General features: G+C 39.8%; 1 protein-coding gene across 1 annotated transcript; it reads left to right on the forward strand.

Moving 5' to 3' along the window:
* The first annotated feature begins 8956 nt into the window (after positions 1-8956).
* Positions 8957-17828, forward strand: larp6a (La ribonucleoprotein 6, translational regulator a). The gene is made up of 3 exons (XM_048168618.1): positions 8957-9617; positions 12076-12274; positions 16132-17828. The coding sequence occupies exons 1-3, from the start codon at positions 9004-9006 to the stop codon at positions 17218-17220; spliced, it is 1902 nt and encodes a 633-aa protein (XP_048024575.1). The 5' UTR covers positions 8957-9003; the 3' UTR covers positions 17221-17828.
* The last annotated feature ends 1741 nt before the right edge of the window (positions 17829-19569 follow it).

Consider the following 19569-nt stretch of genomic DNA (forward strand, 5'->3'; position numbering starts at 1 on the left):
GATGCCACATTTAATGGTTCATGAAAAAACATTGGTACAGTAAAAATGATGAAACCTTGTATTTCGTAAGGGCAGTAGGCCATATTTATATTTTCCCATGTAAAAATACTGGCGTCCTAAAATTTCACAAGATCAAACGGCCCTTTATTAAAGCACTTTGTCGGATTTAACGCATCCTTACAGGTGGCAGAGAAATGCTTATTTTCTCCATTCAATTCTAACAGCGCTTATTGCGAGCAGAGCCATTGACATAAAGCACTTTAGATATAAAGGAAGGCACGTGTTTAATTAAAACGAATAATTAGCTGGATTCATCCTAGACGATCTGGTCTAAGAAAGCCAGATTTTGAGCAAATACAGCTGTATTAATCCACTCTCATTTTCTCTTTAATTTTCATGATCTTTATTAGTTTATGTGAATCCATACTCTGGCATTCTTCATAGGCAGTGACGCACAAATGAAATAGGTTATAGTCAGTGTTGGGGAAAGTTACTTTTAAAAGTAATGCATTACAATATTGCGTTACTCCCTAAAAAAGTAACTAATTGCGTTACTTCGTTACTTTTTATGAAAAGTAATGCGTTACTTTACTTTTGCGTTACTTTTTCTCACCGGGGCTGGGCTTGCTTGTTTGTTTGTTTTTTAATAACAACAAAAAAGTTCTATTTTTGGCAAAAAAGGCCCTTTCACACCAAAAGTGAAATCAATAAGCCTCAGGCTGAAGGAAAAGCATATTTACACCTGTACAGTAGAGGGCGCAGCTCAAACAAACCTTTCAGATGTGCTGCCGTTCTGGATTTAAGAAGAATAGGATACAGGAGAAGGAAGTTCTGGTTCTTATTTCTAAATCTAATCTAAAGTATTTCTGCTTATTAGTATGGCTGAATTAGATATATTGAAGGTCAGCAGCAGAGACATTGGTTAATAATCGAGATTAAATACATAAAGTATATTAGTGTAATTTAATATAGTGAATTATTACAGGTTTGCAAAAATTCTGAGATTGCATTTCACTGTTTTTATTCATTTTGAGGAATACTGAATGTTTTTGTGCAAGTGAGATGAGTAAATGCATGTTCACATTTAGTCTAGAACTACAATAACCATCATGCTTACACAGCGTACACAACACCCTCTGCACTTTATTTCTCACAACATGGGGACAACATGTCAGTCAATAAATGTGAAAAAGTAACTTGCGTTACTCATTTGAAAAAGTAACTTGGATATTTTGTTGTAAATTGAAAAAGTAATGCGTTACTTTACTAGTTACTTGAAAAAGTAATCTGATTACGTAACTCAAGTTACTTGTAATGCGTTACCCCCAACACTGGTTATAGTATACACAAACCGGAAATTGTAACGCGTGAGCACGACATAAGTTTCTCGTGAGCACGCGAAACTCCGTAATTTTTTTATTTTTGCAAAGGTCCCTTTAGGGGCTCCGTACAAATCTGCTCTGAACTTGGTTCATTCTTAACAAATCAAGCAACAGGCCAAAAGCATTATCTGACACAATAAACAAGCTCACCAGACCTCCATCTTCAGATGAGCTTCTGTTCTTTCTTGAATCATGTACTGATGCTGTCCGCCGGTGTTCCTCTGAGTTGGGCCTAATCTTTCTGGCCAGTGTTTTCTCCCTCTAATCCATCTTGTATCAGTGAGTTAATCTTGAAATCCAATTCTTCATCCTGTCGACTTGATCCTGCTCCTACTTCTCTCCTGAAACTCTGCCATTCCGTCATCTCTGCACCTGTTTCTCTCTTCACAAATACGTCAAAACTGCCGCAGTTACCAAAGTTCTAAAGAAACCCGACCTTGACCCGTCAGTTCTAACGGTCAAATCACTGTAAAGTGCTGTTGCCTCCCAGCTTCAGTCTTTTCTAATAAAACAATATCTTTGATCTCTTTCAAACTGGTTTCGCCCACTTCATAGTACTGCCCTTGTAAAGGTAGTGAATGACCTGCTTCTTTCTGGTGACTCTGGCTCTCTCTATTACTTCTACTACTCAACCTCAACTCCACATTTCTCTCGCCTCTCGGATGCAGATATCTCCAGTGTTGCTCTTTCTCTCTAATAGACAATTTTACATTTCACTGCAGGATTTTCGATCTCCTACTGTCCGCCTGAAGCAAGGTGTGCCTCAGGTTTCTCTTCTAGGTCCATTATGATTCCTCATCTACATATAACTCTGGGTCAGATTTTACATCAACATGGTTTTAACTGTGATTTCCAAACTGATGACATTCAAATCTATACTATCTGTATTCTGTAAACCTGCTCTATCCACTCACATTGAAAACATTTCTGCTTGTGTGAATTAAATAAAAGAATGGCTCATATGAACTCTATCACCAAAACAGCATTTTTTTCACTTACGTCGCATTGCTCAGCTCCGTCCCTCCATCAGTGTCAAAGACGACCAAAACAGTCGTCCATTCTGTTTCATCTTGACTACTGTTGATTTCAATATATTCATAACTCTGCTGCCAGAATTCTCACCCACACCAAGCGTTCGGCCCACATCAGCCCTATTCTGCTTGAACTCCTACCAGTGGCCTATCATATCAAGTACAAAACACTACTGCTCTCTATTAAATCTCTACATAGCTTGGCTTCATCTGCTCCTCCCCTACATCCCGACTCGATCACTTCGATCTTCTGAATCTGGCCTTCTCTGTCTCTTGGTATCGCCTCTCTTCTATGGGTGAAGATCATTTAGTGTTGTCGCATCCAAACCCTGGGAATGTTGCATCAATAATATTTCAAAATTCATAAACCCATTTGTTTTCTGAATGTTATTATTTTTAAGTAGTCTTGCATCTTAACATTATAGTTAATGCACTGTGAACTAACATGAACATTTTTATTACTTAATAAATGCTGTAAAAATGTACTCATTGTTAATGTATTAACTAAAGTTAACAAATGAGAGCTTATTGTAAAGTGTTGACAAATCATCCAGAGACAACCGCAGCTGATGCTCTGAATGTTTAATAAATTCAAAAACCTGCTCATCAACTATATTCACACCATCTGCTTTTGCTCACAAAATCAGCTTGAACAGGTTTCAGATTCTCAACATTTTACCTTGAGAAAAACCTTGTCAGACTGCCAAATGTTACCAAAAATCCTATTCTTTTTCATTATACCAGTGTGATTAAATTCTATTCTTTTGTTTGTTTGGAATAATATCTGGAGATATCTCTGTAAAGGTCAGTCAATAGTGCTTTTCTCAGTTTCATTTCACAAGGAGAAATTACACGTTGCACTATGAAAACAATATTTAAATTGTACAATATTTATGCATCATGATAGTGTTTGTTGTGCTGCCTTTAATTTACACTGAATGTAATGAGCATCTAATGAGAATCATTTATTGTCACAATCCAAAAATTTTTAATGGACTTTAAATAGGCATTTTCTTCATGCCAAATGCAATTTCTTTATTTTGGGTAAACTACCATAACTAGAATACAGTACTGTCCAAAAGTGATGTCCGGGGGATGTTTGTTTTTAATGAGCCTACAAGTTCAATTAAACTATTGAAATAAGAGGGAAATATTTAAAAAATATTTCAAATATGAGGGAAGAACAAAACACTAAACTTGGTTAAGGTGTTTATCTGACACAATTATTGGGCAAACTAAAGCTACAGGTGCCTGTAATAAAACTGTACAGAAAAACTAAAAGCAAACATTGACTACAACATAATCAGTTATTAATATTTCGTTGGTTCTCTCTTGTTTTTGCATGTTTATAATTTCTTTGTATGCTTACAAAATCTTTATTAATATTTGAATAAAGGGTTTCCTATCACTTTTGGCCACTACTGTAACATTAAAAGTACTTCAATCCACAGCTCTGTCCTCAATGAATGTTATATAGATCCATAACCGGATGCTATATAACCAGCTGGTCTGATGAGAGTCTATATGACCGAGTGTCAAACTCAATTACTGTGTGATTTCCTCTACGTCTGTTAATCATTGTGGGCGAGAGATTTTAAACTGTCATGATGGCTGTTAGTTTCAGATGAATCTCATGAAGCCGCTGTAATGCACTGTATGGTAATCATGATTAATTATTGGCTTTTTCTGCAAAACAGAGGAGAATAACCACACACTCTAAAAAACACTGGGTTAAAAACAACCCCAAAAAAGGGCTGCGTAAATATAGGACAAAACACATGTTGGGTTAATTTTACCCAGCAAATTGGGTCGTTTATTTAACCCAGCAATAGGTTGATTCATTTTTACTATAATACTAGCTTATTTTTTCTTTTACTTCATACATGAATTAATGTTCACGGATTAATTTAAATCCTCTAAACCTTTTTTAAATACTCCAGACAACCTCTGGTTTGCATGATAATTCCTTTATTTTTGATCATATTTTATAGTATAGCATATTTTATATCATTAATACATTTAATACTGCCTACATTAAACTTGTTTAACAAATATTAGAAGTAAAAATTAAACATTTAGAAGTAATTCAAGTGTAATTGACCAGTCTCTTTTGTCTTGTTTCCACCGTAACGGCGCTGGATCTCGTGCTGGAGATGACTCGAGTTCAGCGGGGGAACTGATAACTTCCATAACCTGTTCATAAATAATCAGTGTACGATTCTGAGAACATATTTTACATATTACATATTTTAACATCCTAAGTATTTATATTCTGTATCTTTTTTAATAAAATCATAAAATTTTATGCAAGGCATCAGGCGTTTCCATCATGCGAAAAGGCTGATGGAGCTGCACTGCTCTCTCCTGAAGAGGGCGCAAAAAACCTGCAATAAATAACTCGACCCCTGGGTTGTTATGTCTGACTCAGGATCTGAGCAACACAAAAACTGGGTTGTTATGTCTGACCCAGTAACTGGGTAACACAAAAACTTCCCAAAAACTGGGTTGTTACGTCTGACCCAGTAACTGGTAACACAAAAACTACCCAAACACTGGGTTGTTACGTCTGACCCAGTAACTGGGTAACACAAAATCTACCCAAACACTGGGTTGTTACGTCTGACCCAGTAACTGGGTAACACAAAAACTGGGTTGTTACGTCTGACCCAGTAACTGGTAACACAAAAACTACCCAAACACTGCGTTGTTATGTCTGACCCAGGATCTGGGTAACACAAAACCTACCTAAACACTGGGTTGTTACATCTGACCCAGCAACTGGGTAACACAAAATCTACCCAAACACTGGGTTGTTACGTCTGACCCAGTAACTGGGCAACACAAAAACTGGGTAACACAAAAACTACCCAAACACTGGGTTGTTACGTCTGACCCATTAACTGGGTGACACAAACACTGCCCAAAAACTGGGTTGTTATGTCTGACCCAGTAACTGGTAACACAGAAACTACCCAAAAACTGGGTTGTTACGTCTGACCCAGTAACTGGTAACACAAAAACTACCCAAACACTGGGTTGTTATGTCTGACCCAGTAACTGGGTGACACAAAAACTGGGTTGTTACATCTGACCCAGCAACTGGGTAACACAAAATCTACCCAAACACTGGGTTGTTACGTCTGACCCAGTAACTGGGCAACACAAAAACTGGGTAACACAAAAACTACCCAAACGCTGGGTTGTTACATCTGACCCAGTAACTGGGTAACACAAAATCTACCCAAACACTGGGTTGTTACGTCTGACCCAGTAACTGGGCAACACAAAAACTGGGTAACACAAAAACTACCCAAACACTGGGTTGTTACGTCTGACCCATTAACTGGGTAACACAAAATCTACCCAAACACTGGGTTGTTACGTCTGACCCAGTAACTGGGTAACACAAAATCTACCCAAACACTGGGTTGTTACGTCTGACCCAGTAACTGGTAACACAAAAACTACCCAAACACTGGGTTGTTATGTCTGACCCAGTAACTGGGTGACACAAAAACTGGGTTGTTACATCTGACCCAGCAACTGGGTAACACAAAATCTACCCAAACACTGGGTTGTTACGTCTGACCCAGTAACTGGGCAACACAAAAACTGGGTAACACAAAAACTACCCAAACGCTGGGTTGTTACATCTGACCCAGTAACTGGGTAACACAAAATCTACCCAAACACTGGGTTGTTACGTCTGACCCAGTAACTGGGCAACACAAAAACTGGGTAACACAAAAACTATCCAAACACTGGGTTGTTACATCTGACCCAGCAACTGGGTAACACAAAATCTACCCAAACACTGGGTTGTTACATCTGACCCAGTAACTGGGCAACACAAAAACTGGGTAACACAAAAACTACCCAAACGCTGGGTTGTTACATCTGACCCAGCAACTGGGTAACACAAAATCTACCCAAACACTGGGTTGTTACGTCTGACCCAGTAACTGGGCAACACAAAAACTGGGTAACACAAAAACTACCCAAACGCTGGGTTGTTACATCTGACCCAGCAACTGGGTAACACAAAATCTACCCAAACACTGGGTTGTTACGTCTGACCCAGTAACTGGGCAACACAAAAACTGGGTAACACAAAAACTACCCAAACACTGGGTTGTTACGTCTGACCCAGCAACTGGGTAACACAAAATCTACCCAAACACTGGGTTGTTACGTCTGACCCAGTAACTGGGCAACACAAAAACTGGGTAACACAAACACTGCCCAAAAACTGGGTTGTTATGTCTGACCCAGTAACTGGGTAACACAAAATCTACCCAAACACTGGGTTGTTACGTCTGACCCAGTAACTGGGCAACACAAAAACTGGGTGACACAAACACTGCCCAAAAACTGGGTTGTTATGTCTGACCCAGTAACTGGGTGACACAAAAACTACCCAAAAACTGGGTTGTTACGTCTGACCCAGTAACTGGGCAACACAAAAACTGGGTAACACAAAAACTACCCAAACACTGGGTTGTTACGTCTGACCCAGCAACTGGGTAACACAAAATCTACCCAAACACTGGGTTGTTACGTCTGACCCAGTAACTGGGCAACACAAAAACTGGGTGACACAAACACTGCCCAAAAACTGGGTTGTTATGTCTGACCCAGTAACTGGGTAACACAAAAACTACCCAAACGCTGGGTTGTTACATCTGACCCAGCAACTGGGTAACACAAAATCTACCCAAACACTGGGTTGTTACGTCTGACCCAGTAACTGGGCAACACAAAAACTGGGTAACACAAAAACTACCCAAACACTGGGTTGTTACGTCTGACCCAGCAACTGGGTAACACAAAATCTACCCAAACACTGGGTTGTTACGTCTGACCCAGTAACTGGGCAACACAAAAACTGGGTAACACAAACACTGCCCAAAAACTGGGTTGTTATGTCTGACCCAGTAACTGGGTAACACAAAATCTACCCAAACACTGGGTTGTTACGTCTGACCCAGTAACTGGGCAACACAAAAACTGGGTGACACAAACACTGCCCAAAAACTGGGTTGTTATGTCTGACCCAGTAACTGGGTGACACAAAAACTACCCAAAAACTGGGTTGTTACGTCTGACCCAGTAACTGGGCAACACAAAAACTGGGTAACACAAAAACTACCCAAACACTGGGTTGTTACGTCTGACCCAGCAACTGGGTAACACAAAATCTACCCAAACACTGGGTTGTTACGTCTGACCCAGTAACTGGGCAACACAAAAACTGGGTGACACAAACACTGCCCAAAAACTGGGTTGTTATGTCTGACCCAGTAACTGGGTGACACAAAAACTACCCAAAAACTGGGTTGTTACGTCTGACCCAGTAACTGGGTAACACAAAAACTACCCAAACACTGGGTTGTTACGTCTAACCCATTAAATGGGTGACACAAAAACTACCCAAAAACTGGGTTGCTACTTCTGACCCAGTAACTGGGTAACACAAAAACTACCCAAAAACTGGGTTGTTACGTCTGACCCAGTAACTGGGTGACACAAAAACTGGGTTGTTACGTCTGACCCAGTAACTGGGTGACACAAAAACTACCCAAATGCTGGAAAAATAACCCCCCCAAAAAACCCAGGACTTGGGTAGAAAAAATAACCCAAGATTTTTTACAGTACATGCACATACATAACCGCCCATCTGAATGATGACGTCTGCATTGTGTTTTATCAATTGATGCACGAATCCATGCTGTCCTGAGAGGGAAGGTCCTCAGGGATCAGTGTCTGTAAATACTGCGGCAGAAAGAGAAGCATCTACCATCATACCTAAAACACAGACACGAGAATCACCTGATCCCGAACAGACAATGACGGAGCACACGGGTCAGGAGCACAGAAAGAGCTCCAGCATTACGACTGATGCTCAATGCAGAATGAAAATGCATTCTAGCTCTCCCTGAAAGCACGAGACGGCTTCATGCTTCACTCAGGCATTGTTCCTGAGAATCCATAATGCACAACTGCTGTCCACGTGAAGAGGAGCGTGTCTGTGTCTGTGCTTCAGTACGGGATAGACTGCAGTGTGAGTGTCTGTCATCATCAGTATGCGGGACACGACTGTGACGTCATGCAGCAGCATCACCTCACTCACGACTGGACATCAATCACAGCGATGACTCACACACACGTGACGTCACACACTCACCTTAAACAACTCTAGTGGACTGAGTGTGCGCGTGCGTATATATATATATATATATATATATATATATATATATATATATATATATATATAGTTTGTTTATGTGTCACATATTCACTTTAAAACAAAAAAAATGTTTGGGTTCTTTTTTTTTTTTTTTTTTTGCATTTAATCAATAAAATGAAATTCATGAAATAGTATCAGTGTGTTTGTTTATAGGACGTTTCTTTCGTCCTTCCGAACAGTAAATCCGCTGCTGTAAAGCCTATTATCTAATTTGCGCGTCTTAAGTGGGTCGCGCGCTTTGATTGAACGCCGCTGGCTTCTTGTCCTAATTGCCCTCACGTGAGGCGATCAATGTTTCTCAATATAAATGTATCGATGAGGCGCTCGCGGCCTTTCTAAAGTAATGAGAAAGAGAAGCGAAGTAATGTCCGCCGTGCTCAACGCGTTCCTGCGCTGCGTCGCGTTCCTGCTGCCGCCCTCTTGGCTTCAGTTTTGCTGGTGGGTTGGGGAGGCGTCATGGCCCAATCCCAGGGCTCGATTCAAACACACAAAGCCTCTTACATATGAGGAAGTAGCTGCTCAAGACGAAGCCAAACGCGTCCGCTCTTCCTCCTCTGACAGCCCCGCGCCGCTGCCTCCGGATCCGTCTCCGTGGCGCAAATTTCGGACGCTCTGCTCCGCCGTGGAGCGCTTCCTTTCGGCTGCCTTTGATCTCCACAAGCGCTTGGGAAGTTTGTGCTCGCCTTTCCGCGTCGCGGTCGGTTCCTCATCCAGCGCAGACGCCAGCGGAGCCGCGGAAGAGGAGGCGTTCACGGCTGCGATCATGAGCTCCAGCGCCGAGCAGCAGCAGCCGCCGCCGGACACGCACCTGCGGGAGATCAGCGCTCCGGTGACCATCACTGTGGCGATCCAGGCTGCGGAGGACGAGGAGCCCGACGAGGAGGCTTCGTGCAACACCATCGAGCTCCAGACGGGCAGCGGCAGCGAAGACGAGCTCGGGATACACGACAAGTCCAGGTAAAAAAGACAGATTTATCTCGTACATTCAAGTCATTGATTTATTGATTTCTCCATCTTACCATCCACGTACACACAAACACACACCAGCTGCACTTCCAGGGCTATAAATAGACATGCTCACAATGCTTGACCCCATAAAAGTGCCACTTTCTAAATCTGATCCCGTGTGTGTGTGTGTGTGTGTGTGTGTGTGTGTGTGAGACCTGTCAGCTCATCAGGTAAGAATGGCACCAGACCTGTTGCTCTTCTAGTTCCACACATGATCAGGGCGGTCCACTCCAGAGACTGACCATCAGTATCAGCCGCAGACAAACACAAAGTTCTGATATAATAATGTCATATAATACCTACACATCCTATAATACTCACTGGAAATAAATTGTGTGTAATAATGGCCAAATATTGGACTATGAATCTGTCTAGATCAGGGGTTTTCAATCTTTTAGACGTCACAGACCCTCAAAAATTTAATTTATTTGGAAAATATTTAGTATCTATTATGTGTACTTCCCCTATGCACTATAGTACTGTACTATTAAAAGTGTTTTTTTTTCTTTTTCGTTTTTTTTTCAATCTATTATATATATTTTTTTTTAATTTTGTATTCATCTTTTTTTTTTTTCTTAATTTTTTACAGTTTCTCTTAACTTTCCCACAGATCCCCAGAATTTCCTCCAGCACCTATTTTTATTTATTTTTTTAATTGTATATTTAATTTGTATTTATTTAAATTTGTATTTTATTTTTTACACTGTTTTTCTCTAAACATTTCCACGGACCCCCAGCACTTCCTTGTGGCCCCTAGTTTATTTATTAATTTTTAATTTTTTATTGTATACTTAATTTAGTTTGTATCTGTTTTTGTTTTTAAATTTTGTATTTTTTGGGGTTTTTTACTTTTTTTTTTTTTTTTTTTTTTTTTTTTTACACGGTTTTTCTCTGAATATTTCCACAGACCCTCAGCACTTCCTTCCTGGTTTATTAATTTTTTATTTATTTTTTTATATATTATTATTTTTTTTTTGTATGCATAATTTGTATTTTTTATAATTGTTTTGGTAAATACAAATTATGCATACAAAAAAAAATCCAGGAGGCCACAAGGAAGTGCTGAGGGTCCATTAAAAACCTTACAGAAAAAGTGTAAAGATTGTTTAAAAAAATATAAAAAAAATTATATATCTAATACAAATTTTTTTTTTTCTTTTTTTTTTTTTTAACACTGTTTTTCTCCAAGGTTTTCCACAGACCCCCAGTACTTCCATGCGGCCCCCTGGTTTATTAATTTTAACATTTTTTTTTTTTTTTTTTTTTTTTTTTTTTTTTTTTTAAATGTATACCTAAAAACTATAATACAAATTCAGTATATAAATTATTAAAATCAAAACCAGGGGGCCACAAGGAAGTGCTGGGGTCTGTGGAAAACCTTAAAGAAAAGTGTACAAATTGTAAAATAATAAAAATGTTATATTATACACACACATACATGCATATAAATTAATTTTATAATTTTCTTTTTTTTTTTACCGTTTCTCTAAGGTTTTCCAGCACTTCCTTGAGGCCCCTGGTTTATTTTATTGATTTTAATTGTTTGGGTTTTTTTATATAGCATAATTTTATGTATTTTAATCTATTATTTATTTCTACATTATTTTTCCTTAAGAACCCCTGGTCTGGATCACGAACGCACTCAGTGACCGCAGCAAACGCCGACCCTCCGGACGTTCCCGAGCGCTCTGAACTCTACGCTGTTGACGTGCAATTAAATCTGTCCCACATGACCTATTGAGCAGTTTTCCCACTCTGTGAGCGGCTCAGCCCACGGCCGCGCGTGTGCATTGTTGTAAAGCACTAATGAGTCTCGCTGATGCTGCTATTGTACATCAGCGGCAGTGGGCGGATCATGACGGGCGGCTTTTTGTGCTTGAAGGGTTTCCCCGCCCTGCTGAAGTGCCGCTCGAAATGTCTCTCTCTCTCTCTCCAGGAGTTTACGTGCAGCCGGTTCCGCCCGAGTGGTCGCGCATTTTTAAACGGTGTGGGCGGGAATGCGGTGAGTCATCAGTTTAATTTGTTACTGAAGGTTATTCGCAGCAGACGGGAAGGTAAGCCGTGGAATCTTGCTGCAGCTCTGTCAGTTTAGTAGAAAAGATTACAGAGTTTGTTTTCCTCCAGGAAGCTCAGTTGCGTTTCCCCGTCGTTCTCTCTGGAGAGCGTGTGCGATCACCATGTGTTCTGCGGTCAGATGGAGAGGTCTCGGCTTCCGCGCTGCTCGTGTGTTGGTGGTCGTGGGCAGCGAGTTGTGATGCTCGTGTTTTTGCACAGGCTGTTGGATTGTGGGGGAATCTGAGATTTCAGGGGGACGAGAGGAAACAGACGGGCTCCCTGCTGCGCAGTCATGCTGCCACACGCTCGCTCTCTACCTGGTGCTGATGATGGACGTGTGTGTGTGTTTCAGTGGCGCCGGGACCAGCGGCGGAGAGCTGGAGGAGGAGAGCTGGCAGCCTCCGGACCCAGAGCTGATCCACAAACTGGTGGCGCAGATTGAATATTATCTGTCGGATGAGAACCTGGAGCACGACGCCTTTCTGCTCAAACACGTTCGGCGCAACAAGCTCGGCTTCGTCAGCGTGAAGCTGCTCACCTCCTTCAAGAAGGTAAGATCAAGTTCTCGAAGACCTCGTGACCTGAAAGACACGAACCACTGTTTAAATGTCACATCTGTTCACTTTGTGCTCGTCTCTATGCTAGTGTGCTCAAAGATGACAGATAGAGTTTAAAATTTACAGTCTACAAACCAAACATTGATGAAACGCGTGTAAATCTGAAAAAAGTACACCTCAAAATAATGTATAACATTAATGTTTTTATAAAAAATAAATATATACGTGTATGTGTATATGTATGCATGTTAATGTTAAAATAAATTTAAAAAAATACATTTTATATATATAATAAAAAATGTAAGTTTATATAAAATTTTTATATATAAAAATTTTATTTTATATGTATATAAATTTTAAAAAATGTTTTATTATATAAAAAAAATATATATATACTTATTTTATATATAGATTTTGAAATTTAAAATTAAAATTAAAATAAAAATATGAATATTTTATTTTATTTTATATATAATCTGTATATTTAAAAAATAAAATATTTTTATTTTATATATATATATATTAATATATTGCATATATACAATATAAAAAAAAACTTAAATGTTTTTATTTATATATAAATATTTAAACATTTAAAAAAAAAAAAAAAAAAAATATATATATATATATATATATATATATATATATATATATATATATATATATAAAATTTTAATATATATTTTTTAATTTATATATACATTTTAATTTGATTTTTATATATATATGAACATGAACCAATAACGTAAACAACAAATTGTAGAATGAGAATGCACGAGTCATTATGATTTTTAACTTTTTTTCCAACATTTTCATAAAATTGTTTAATAGCCACATTCCTGGTGAAGAACTGAACTACCCATAATCCTGACGAGAGATCTGCCAATCAGAAGTCACCGTTACCATGGAAATGAAAATCTTGGCAAGAGTTAAGCAGTGACCGCCCACTCCCATGAAGCATTGCGAATGATGTAATCACATTGGTCCCCGTACACCCTTAAACTGCTTCTATTTGTGTAAATCTCAGAGTCTATTGTTTTTGTGCTTCATAATCTGTGACTAAAAAGCAGCAGTTTTATATCGTACTGATGTTTCTTATTCTCAGTGCTTCATGGGATTCTTTAAATATTCCCTTGTCAAAACAGTTTTAGTATGCTGTTGTACTTGTTTTTTTTCTCTATTTTCATATCCTTTATGCTTCTAAGTTTGTGATTCATCTGAGAGCGGGTTTGACTCATGACTCAGATCTCTTTCAAAAGAATGTTTTGAAACACCTATGAGGAAAGTGAATGAGAATAATACATCCTCCGAATCTCCGATGAACGCAAGTAAATGATGTGACAGACTGCCGGCTGTTAAAAAAGGAACAGGCTTTTCAAAATGTTCCACTCAAACTTCCTGCTTGAAAATGAAATAATGTCAGCACAGAAAAAATGCATTTGTTAAACCACTTGATGAGGTTTTTGAAAGCAGCATGCACTGAATTAACATTTGTATCTGCTTTCACAAATTTGATCTGTATTCTGAACAAGTCTGATGCTAATTTGTCTTTCACTGCCTTTTTGGTACTTTATCAATCTCGATTAAATCTGTATTGAGATGTGCAGTGACATGGGAACATGAAATTAATTTTTTCTGTGACAACATTGATACTGAACGGCCTACAATCAAGAATCACATGTAGATTAATGGACTCTTTTCACAGACTGATGGCTTTTCACAATTATTCATCAATCTAGCAAAGTTTTTTTTTTTTTTTTTTTTATGAAAATTTAAAACACTACTATTTTGTTGTTGTTGTTTTATCTTGGTATTAGAGCTGCACGATTCTGGATAAATTGAATCACAATCTTTTTGTTTAAAATAGAGATCATGATTCTTCCGTGAGATAACCAAACAAAACATGTAATTTACTGTAATGTGTAATTTAGGTTCTGACAAAACGTTAATTGCTGCAGTCTATTTAAAAAAAAAAAAAAAAAAAAAAAATTGAATGAATGATTCAGTGACTCTTAAAGACTTTTCATTACTGGATAAATCTGTGTTTTTAAACAAATCGCAAATGAATGATTCAATGACAAATAAGTCACTTGTCGCCACCTACTGGTGTAACAATGTAATGATACAATCATTATTTCGAGCATCAAGCTACTTTCACAAGGTTGATTTAAAGGTGCTTTTACACGACAACGACGTACATTTTGTGTTTTTTGCATACAATTTTCCTCGTTCACATGGATCTGCGAAAACTAAAAACGCTGTATTCATGTCAGGCCAGTAGATGGCAATGTCACTTTGTAAAGAATCACTACACACCTATAGACTGAACACGTTAATATATGTGCATGACGTCACTTTTTACTTTTTTTTTTGTTTTTTGTTTTTTTGTTTTACAAATTCGCGAATATACAAATATTATATTCGTTTTTGTAGTTTACACTGAGATAACTGTATAATTTTCCAAAACATGCACTTTGAATCACTTTTCCAAAGTTTGAGCTTTCAGGCCCCCCAAATGCTGCTATTATGTAAATGAACGGCCAAAATGCATAATTGTTTTAGTTGAAAAACTCTATTTTGATCACTAGCGTAGACATCAGTGTTTATATCCGAAGTAAAAAAAAATGTATGTAATCATTTAAATTATCGTAAGACAGAAATAATGAATCTGTGTGGCAGTTTGTGAAGCCGTTTCAGACCTAAACATGACAACTGCTCTCTCTGGATCAGAACGCAGATCTGAATGTTCGCTGTGATCGTACTTGTCAAAGGTTTAATAGCCGAATCGCTGTACTTTAAAGGTCCCGTTCTTCGTGATCCCGTTTCAAACTTTAGTTAGTGTGTAATGTTGTTGTTAGAGTATAAATAAAATCTGTAAAATTTTAAAGCTCAAAGTTCAATGCCAAGCGAGATATTTTATTTAACAGAAGTCGCCTACATCGAACGGCCAGTTTGGACTACATCCCTCTACTTCCTCCTTTAATGACGTCACTAAAACAGTTTTTTGACTAACCTCCGCCCACAGGAATACACAAAGTATTGCGCTCCCACGGAGAAGAGCAAGAGTTGCGTTTGTAGAGTGTGTTTGTCGCCATGTCGTCGAAACGCTGTTATTTTCATCCCGCAGTCCAATCACCGGGTCTGATTCCGGCTCAAATTGATAGGGTAAAATTATAGACATGTTTACAATAACACTGAGCGCGTGCATCTCCACGTTATGGTAAGAGGCGTGACCTTTCCGGGCAAGATGCGCTAAACTGCTGTCGAATCACAACACAGGAACCGCTGGCACAATCAGAACTCGTTACGTATTTCTGAAGGAGGGACTTCATAAAACAAGGAAGTCATCAGCCCGTTTTTATGACAGTGGAAACAGCGGTATACAGATAAGTAAATGATGTGAAAAATACTGTGTTTTTTTACACGCGAAACATGAACACATGTTATATTGCACACTATAAACACAATCAAAGCTTCAAAAAAACACGAAAAACGGGACCTTTTAAGAATAAAATCGTGTGGGTGTTTGAATCAAGATCAAGACCTTTAAATGATTAATCGTACTTGCAGAGATCTAGTTAAAGCTGCTGCATGAGCGTTTCTAATAAAACGTGAATTTGACATCTTTCTCTTTTCTGACTAATGTAATCAATCTCTGTGGGGTTTTTTCTTTTGCTATTGAGGCAAATGGGAACACACAAATTATGTTTCCATTCACCTCTATAGAAGTTTCCCCAATTATGACGCCTTTTGAGAAGCGCACAAATGTGAAAAGGGTCTATGCGAATCTTAACATGATTGATGGTCATACCTGAAGAAGGTCTAATGCGTTCTGTCTCTCTCTCTCTCAGGTCAAGCACTTGACACGGGACTGGAGAACCACAGCGTACGCCTTGCGTCACTCCAACCTGCTGGAGCTGAATGAAGAGGGCCGTAAGGTGCGACGCAGGTCAACCGTGCCGGTTTTCGCCAGCGAGTCTTTGCCGAGTCGGATGCTGCTGCTCAGCGAACTGAAGCGCTGGCCGGAGCTGGGCGTCGCACTCGGGGGAGACGGCGGTAACGGAGGCGGCGGTCCGACCCAGCAGGAGCGGCTGATGGAGCTTCTCCTGAAGGCGTTCGGAAACTACGGGCCGATCGCCTCCGTGCGGGTTCTCAAACCCGGGAAGGACTTGCCGGCCGATCTGAAGAAGCTGAGCGGGAGATATTCTCAGCTGGGCACCGAGGAGTGTGCCATCGTAGAGTTCGAAGAAGTGGAGGCGGCGATGAAAGCCCACGAGGCGGTCGGCGGCGACGGAGGCAGCCGAGGGCCGATGGGGTTGAAGGTGGTTCTGATCGGCACCAAGCCTCCCAAGAAAAAGGTCCCAAAAGACCGGCAGCGGGACGAAGGCGGCATGCGCAAGAGTCGCTCGCTCAACAGCCGCGTGCGGGAGCTGCAGTATCACGGAGGCGACGACTCCGCCGCCAGCTCTTCGGAAACCGAAAGCAATCCCACGTCGCCTCGCTTGTCCCGCAAGTCGCGCTCCTGCAACAAGCTCAGCCCCACCAGCGCGGGTCCCAACCACCTCAGCCCGGTTGTTTCGCCGCGCTCCAGCCCGTGGAGCAGCCCACGCGCCAGTCCCTGCTCCCAGCGCAAGACGCACCACTCGGGGAAGTCTCCCCTGGCCAGCGAGGGCCGTTTGAGCCCCGAACCGGGGCGGCGCTGGGCGGACTATTCCTCGGACAGCAGCTTGACGCCGTCGGGCAGCCCGTGGGTCCAGCGGCGGAAGCAGGTGGCGAGTCAGGAGAGCAGCCCGGTGGGAAGCCCGATGCTCGGCCGGAAGATCCAGAACGCGGACGGGCTCCCTCCAGGAGTGGTGCGGCTCCCGAGGGGCCCGGACGGCACTCGCGGCTTTCACTGTCCTCCCCCCGGAAAGACTGCGTCCACGCAAACTTGTCTCTAAAGACTCCCGCCGTCGCCCTCGCACTCTCTCAATGCAGTTGTGACCATCTCTGTAGGACTGGCCTGTCTTTTGTAATACCTTTTTCTATATGCTATTTTTGTTAACGTTTTATACATCTTAATTTAACTGATTTCTCATTGAGTGATGGCATCACAACGAGGGAAGCTGTTCCGAAAGAATATAAGTTTTAAATCGCCGCCGTGTTTTTTTTTTTTTCTGTTGGCGTCGCTGTGAAGGAGATTCTCCCGGTGTCTGAATCCCGTTGTAAATGTCAGGCATTTGGTTCTGATCTCGGCAACACCACCATATGCCTTTCTGACGATGCTGTGCCACTGGAAATCCCTGAAGGAATGTTGTTTTATTTGCTCTAACTTCATTTGTTTCTGCCTTTAAACATGCTTTTATTTTAGTGACTTGCGGATCAGCTGGGATCTGTTCTTTTTTTGTTTTTGTCTCTGTTCTTGGGTTCGAGTCCTCTCTGCTTCCTCCCAGTGAAAGAGTGTTTGAGGTTTCTGTCCTGAGCACAAATGCCTCGTATCTGCCTTCATCTGAGTGAAGGCGTTGCACGGTCTGCTTCCTTACTGTACAAATAAATCACTACAATCGCAGCTATCTGGGGTATTGCTCATTTCTTTAGATCCAATATTCTCTTGCTTTTGGCAGTTTTGCTTTGCATTTCAATTCGCCGTAGCCTTCGGTTTTCATGCAAATCAGTGGTTCTCCACTGCTTTCGGATTTAACACTGAACATTGGTGGGACAAAATTTATCATACAAAAAATGTTTACTTAATGCCTAATGCATAAAGCTATTCATAATGTATGTTATAGTGCATCATATCTTTTCATAAATAATTGTAACCAAAGTTAAAATGAATTATTTGCTTGTTACATTTAATGCTTTCTAAAGGTGTTCAATGAATGTTTTATAACCGTGGTTACAATTATTCATGAGATCATACAATAAGGTGCATTACAAAGCATAATGCATTCAAATTCTTTATGCATTACATATATATATATATATAAAGGCTTGGTATTACAATGAACCTCATAGCCCTGACAATATGCACTGGTATTAACTCAATGTAGACTGAAAGAGGAAAAATGATACTGACGGTTATGTAAATGCATTAGCGGCTGAAGTGTGATTTACCAGACTAACACATTGAACAAACACTGGGCTACATATTGTACTCGAATTAGCTGTATTACCAAGTGACCGATTCATTCGTGCCTAGAGTTTGACATCTAACAAACACTCTCAGAAGCATTTCCTCCTGTTGCACCAATGCATTTTATCCATTCTGTGCAATTTTACCCCTGTTGAGATCTAGATAATGGCTTGTCTTTCACTGAAAAGGTGCACTGCTCTTCTAATAGTAATGTGATGTTTGACTTGATCATGTCAGAACTGATAGTTTCACTTCACTAGATTGCAACCAAAGTGTGTTAATCTGCAGGAAAGGTGATCGTTTGGTCCTATTGCCTCGAAGATAATTTTATTTGACAGCATGACGTCGTAATGTTTCTTAGCAACCGTCTGATCCCCACGGGAAAGCATCTAGTTCAGTTGGATGAAATTCTGCAGGTCATCCGAGTTCAGTCCTGAGCTAAATTACACCTGAATGGAGTCTCTATTCACAATGCTGTTTGGCATCGACTGCGCTTCATTTGCGTCTTGAAAACGGACCGTTGCAGTATTCTACGATAATTTGCATTAATATCAGTAAATGAGTGTGCTTTTATCCGCATGTCCACCTGAATCATACAGGGCTCAATAAGCATTTTGTCAATTACAGTTCATTTTCTGATAGAATGAGATATATCTGCATTTCCAATTATATTGGCAACATCATATTTAGGCCAGATTGTCCATGTAACAGAGAAACAAATGAATCCTTCATCTCAGTAATGGCTTCTGTAGAAAGCCTGTGTCATTTACATCTTTTGATTTTTGACAATTATATGCAGTCCATAACTTTTTAAAGCAATGATGCCAAACCATTTTTCTGAATTATGTGGCTCATAATTAAGTTGCCAATTTAATTGGAAGAAAATGCACTCCTACATGCACGCACTCCCTGTTCATAACCCACATGCAAAAAATACTATAGTAATTTATAGTAAATACTATGGTGTTTTTGAACCGTACTATAGTAAAGTACTTGAATTAATTTGTTGTGGTAATATAACAACTTTAGTAATATAAACAAGACTTTACCCACTTTTCTACAACTTTAGTGTATAATATACTACAATTCACTACAGTTTACTGTAGAAAAAACTAAAGTATACTACAGTATTTATTAGTTTATCAGTTCACTATAGTTAATACTACAGTATGCTGTA

The sequence above is a fragment of the Megalobrama amblycephala genome, linkage group LG19 (genome assembly GCF_018812025.1).
Source record: "Megalobrama amblycephala isolate DHTTF-2021 linkage group LG19, ASM1881202v1, whole genome shotgun sequence".
Classification (NCBI taxonomy): Eukaryota; Metazoa; Chordata; class Actinopteri; order Cypriniformes; family Xenocyprididae; genus Megalobrama; species Megalobrama amblycephala.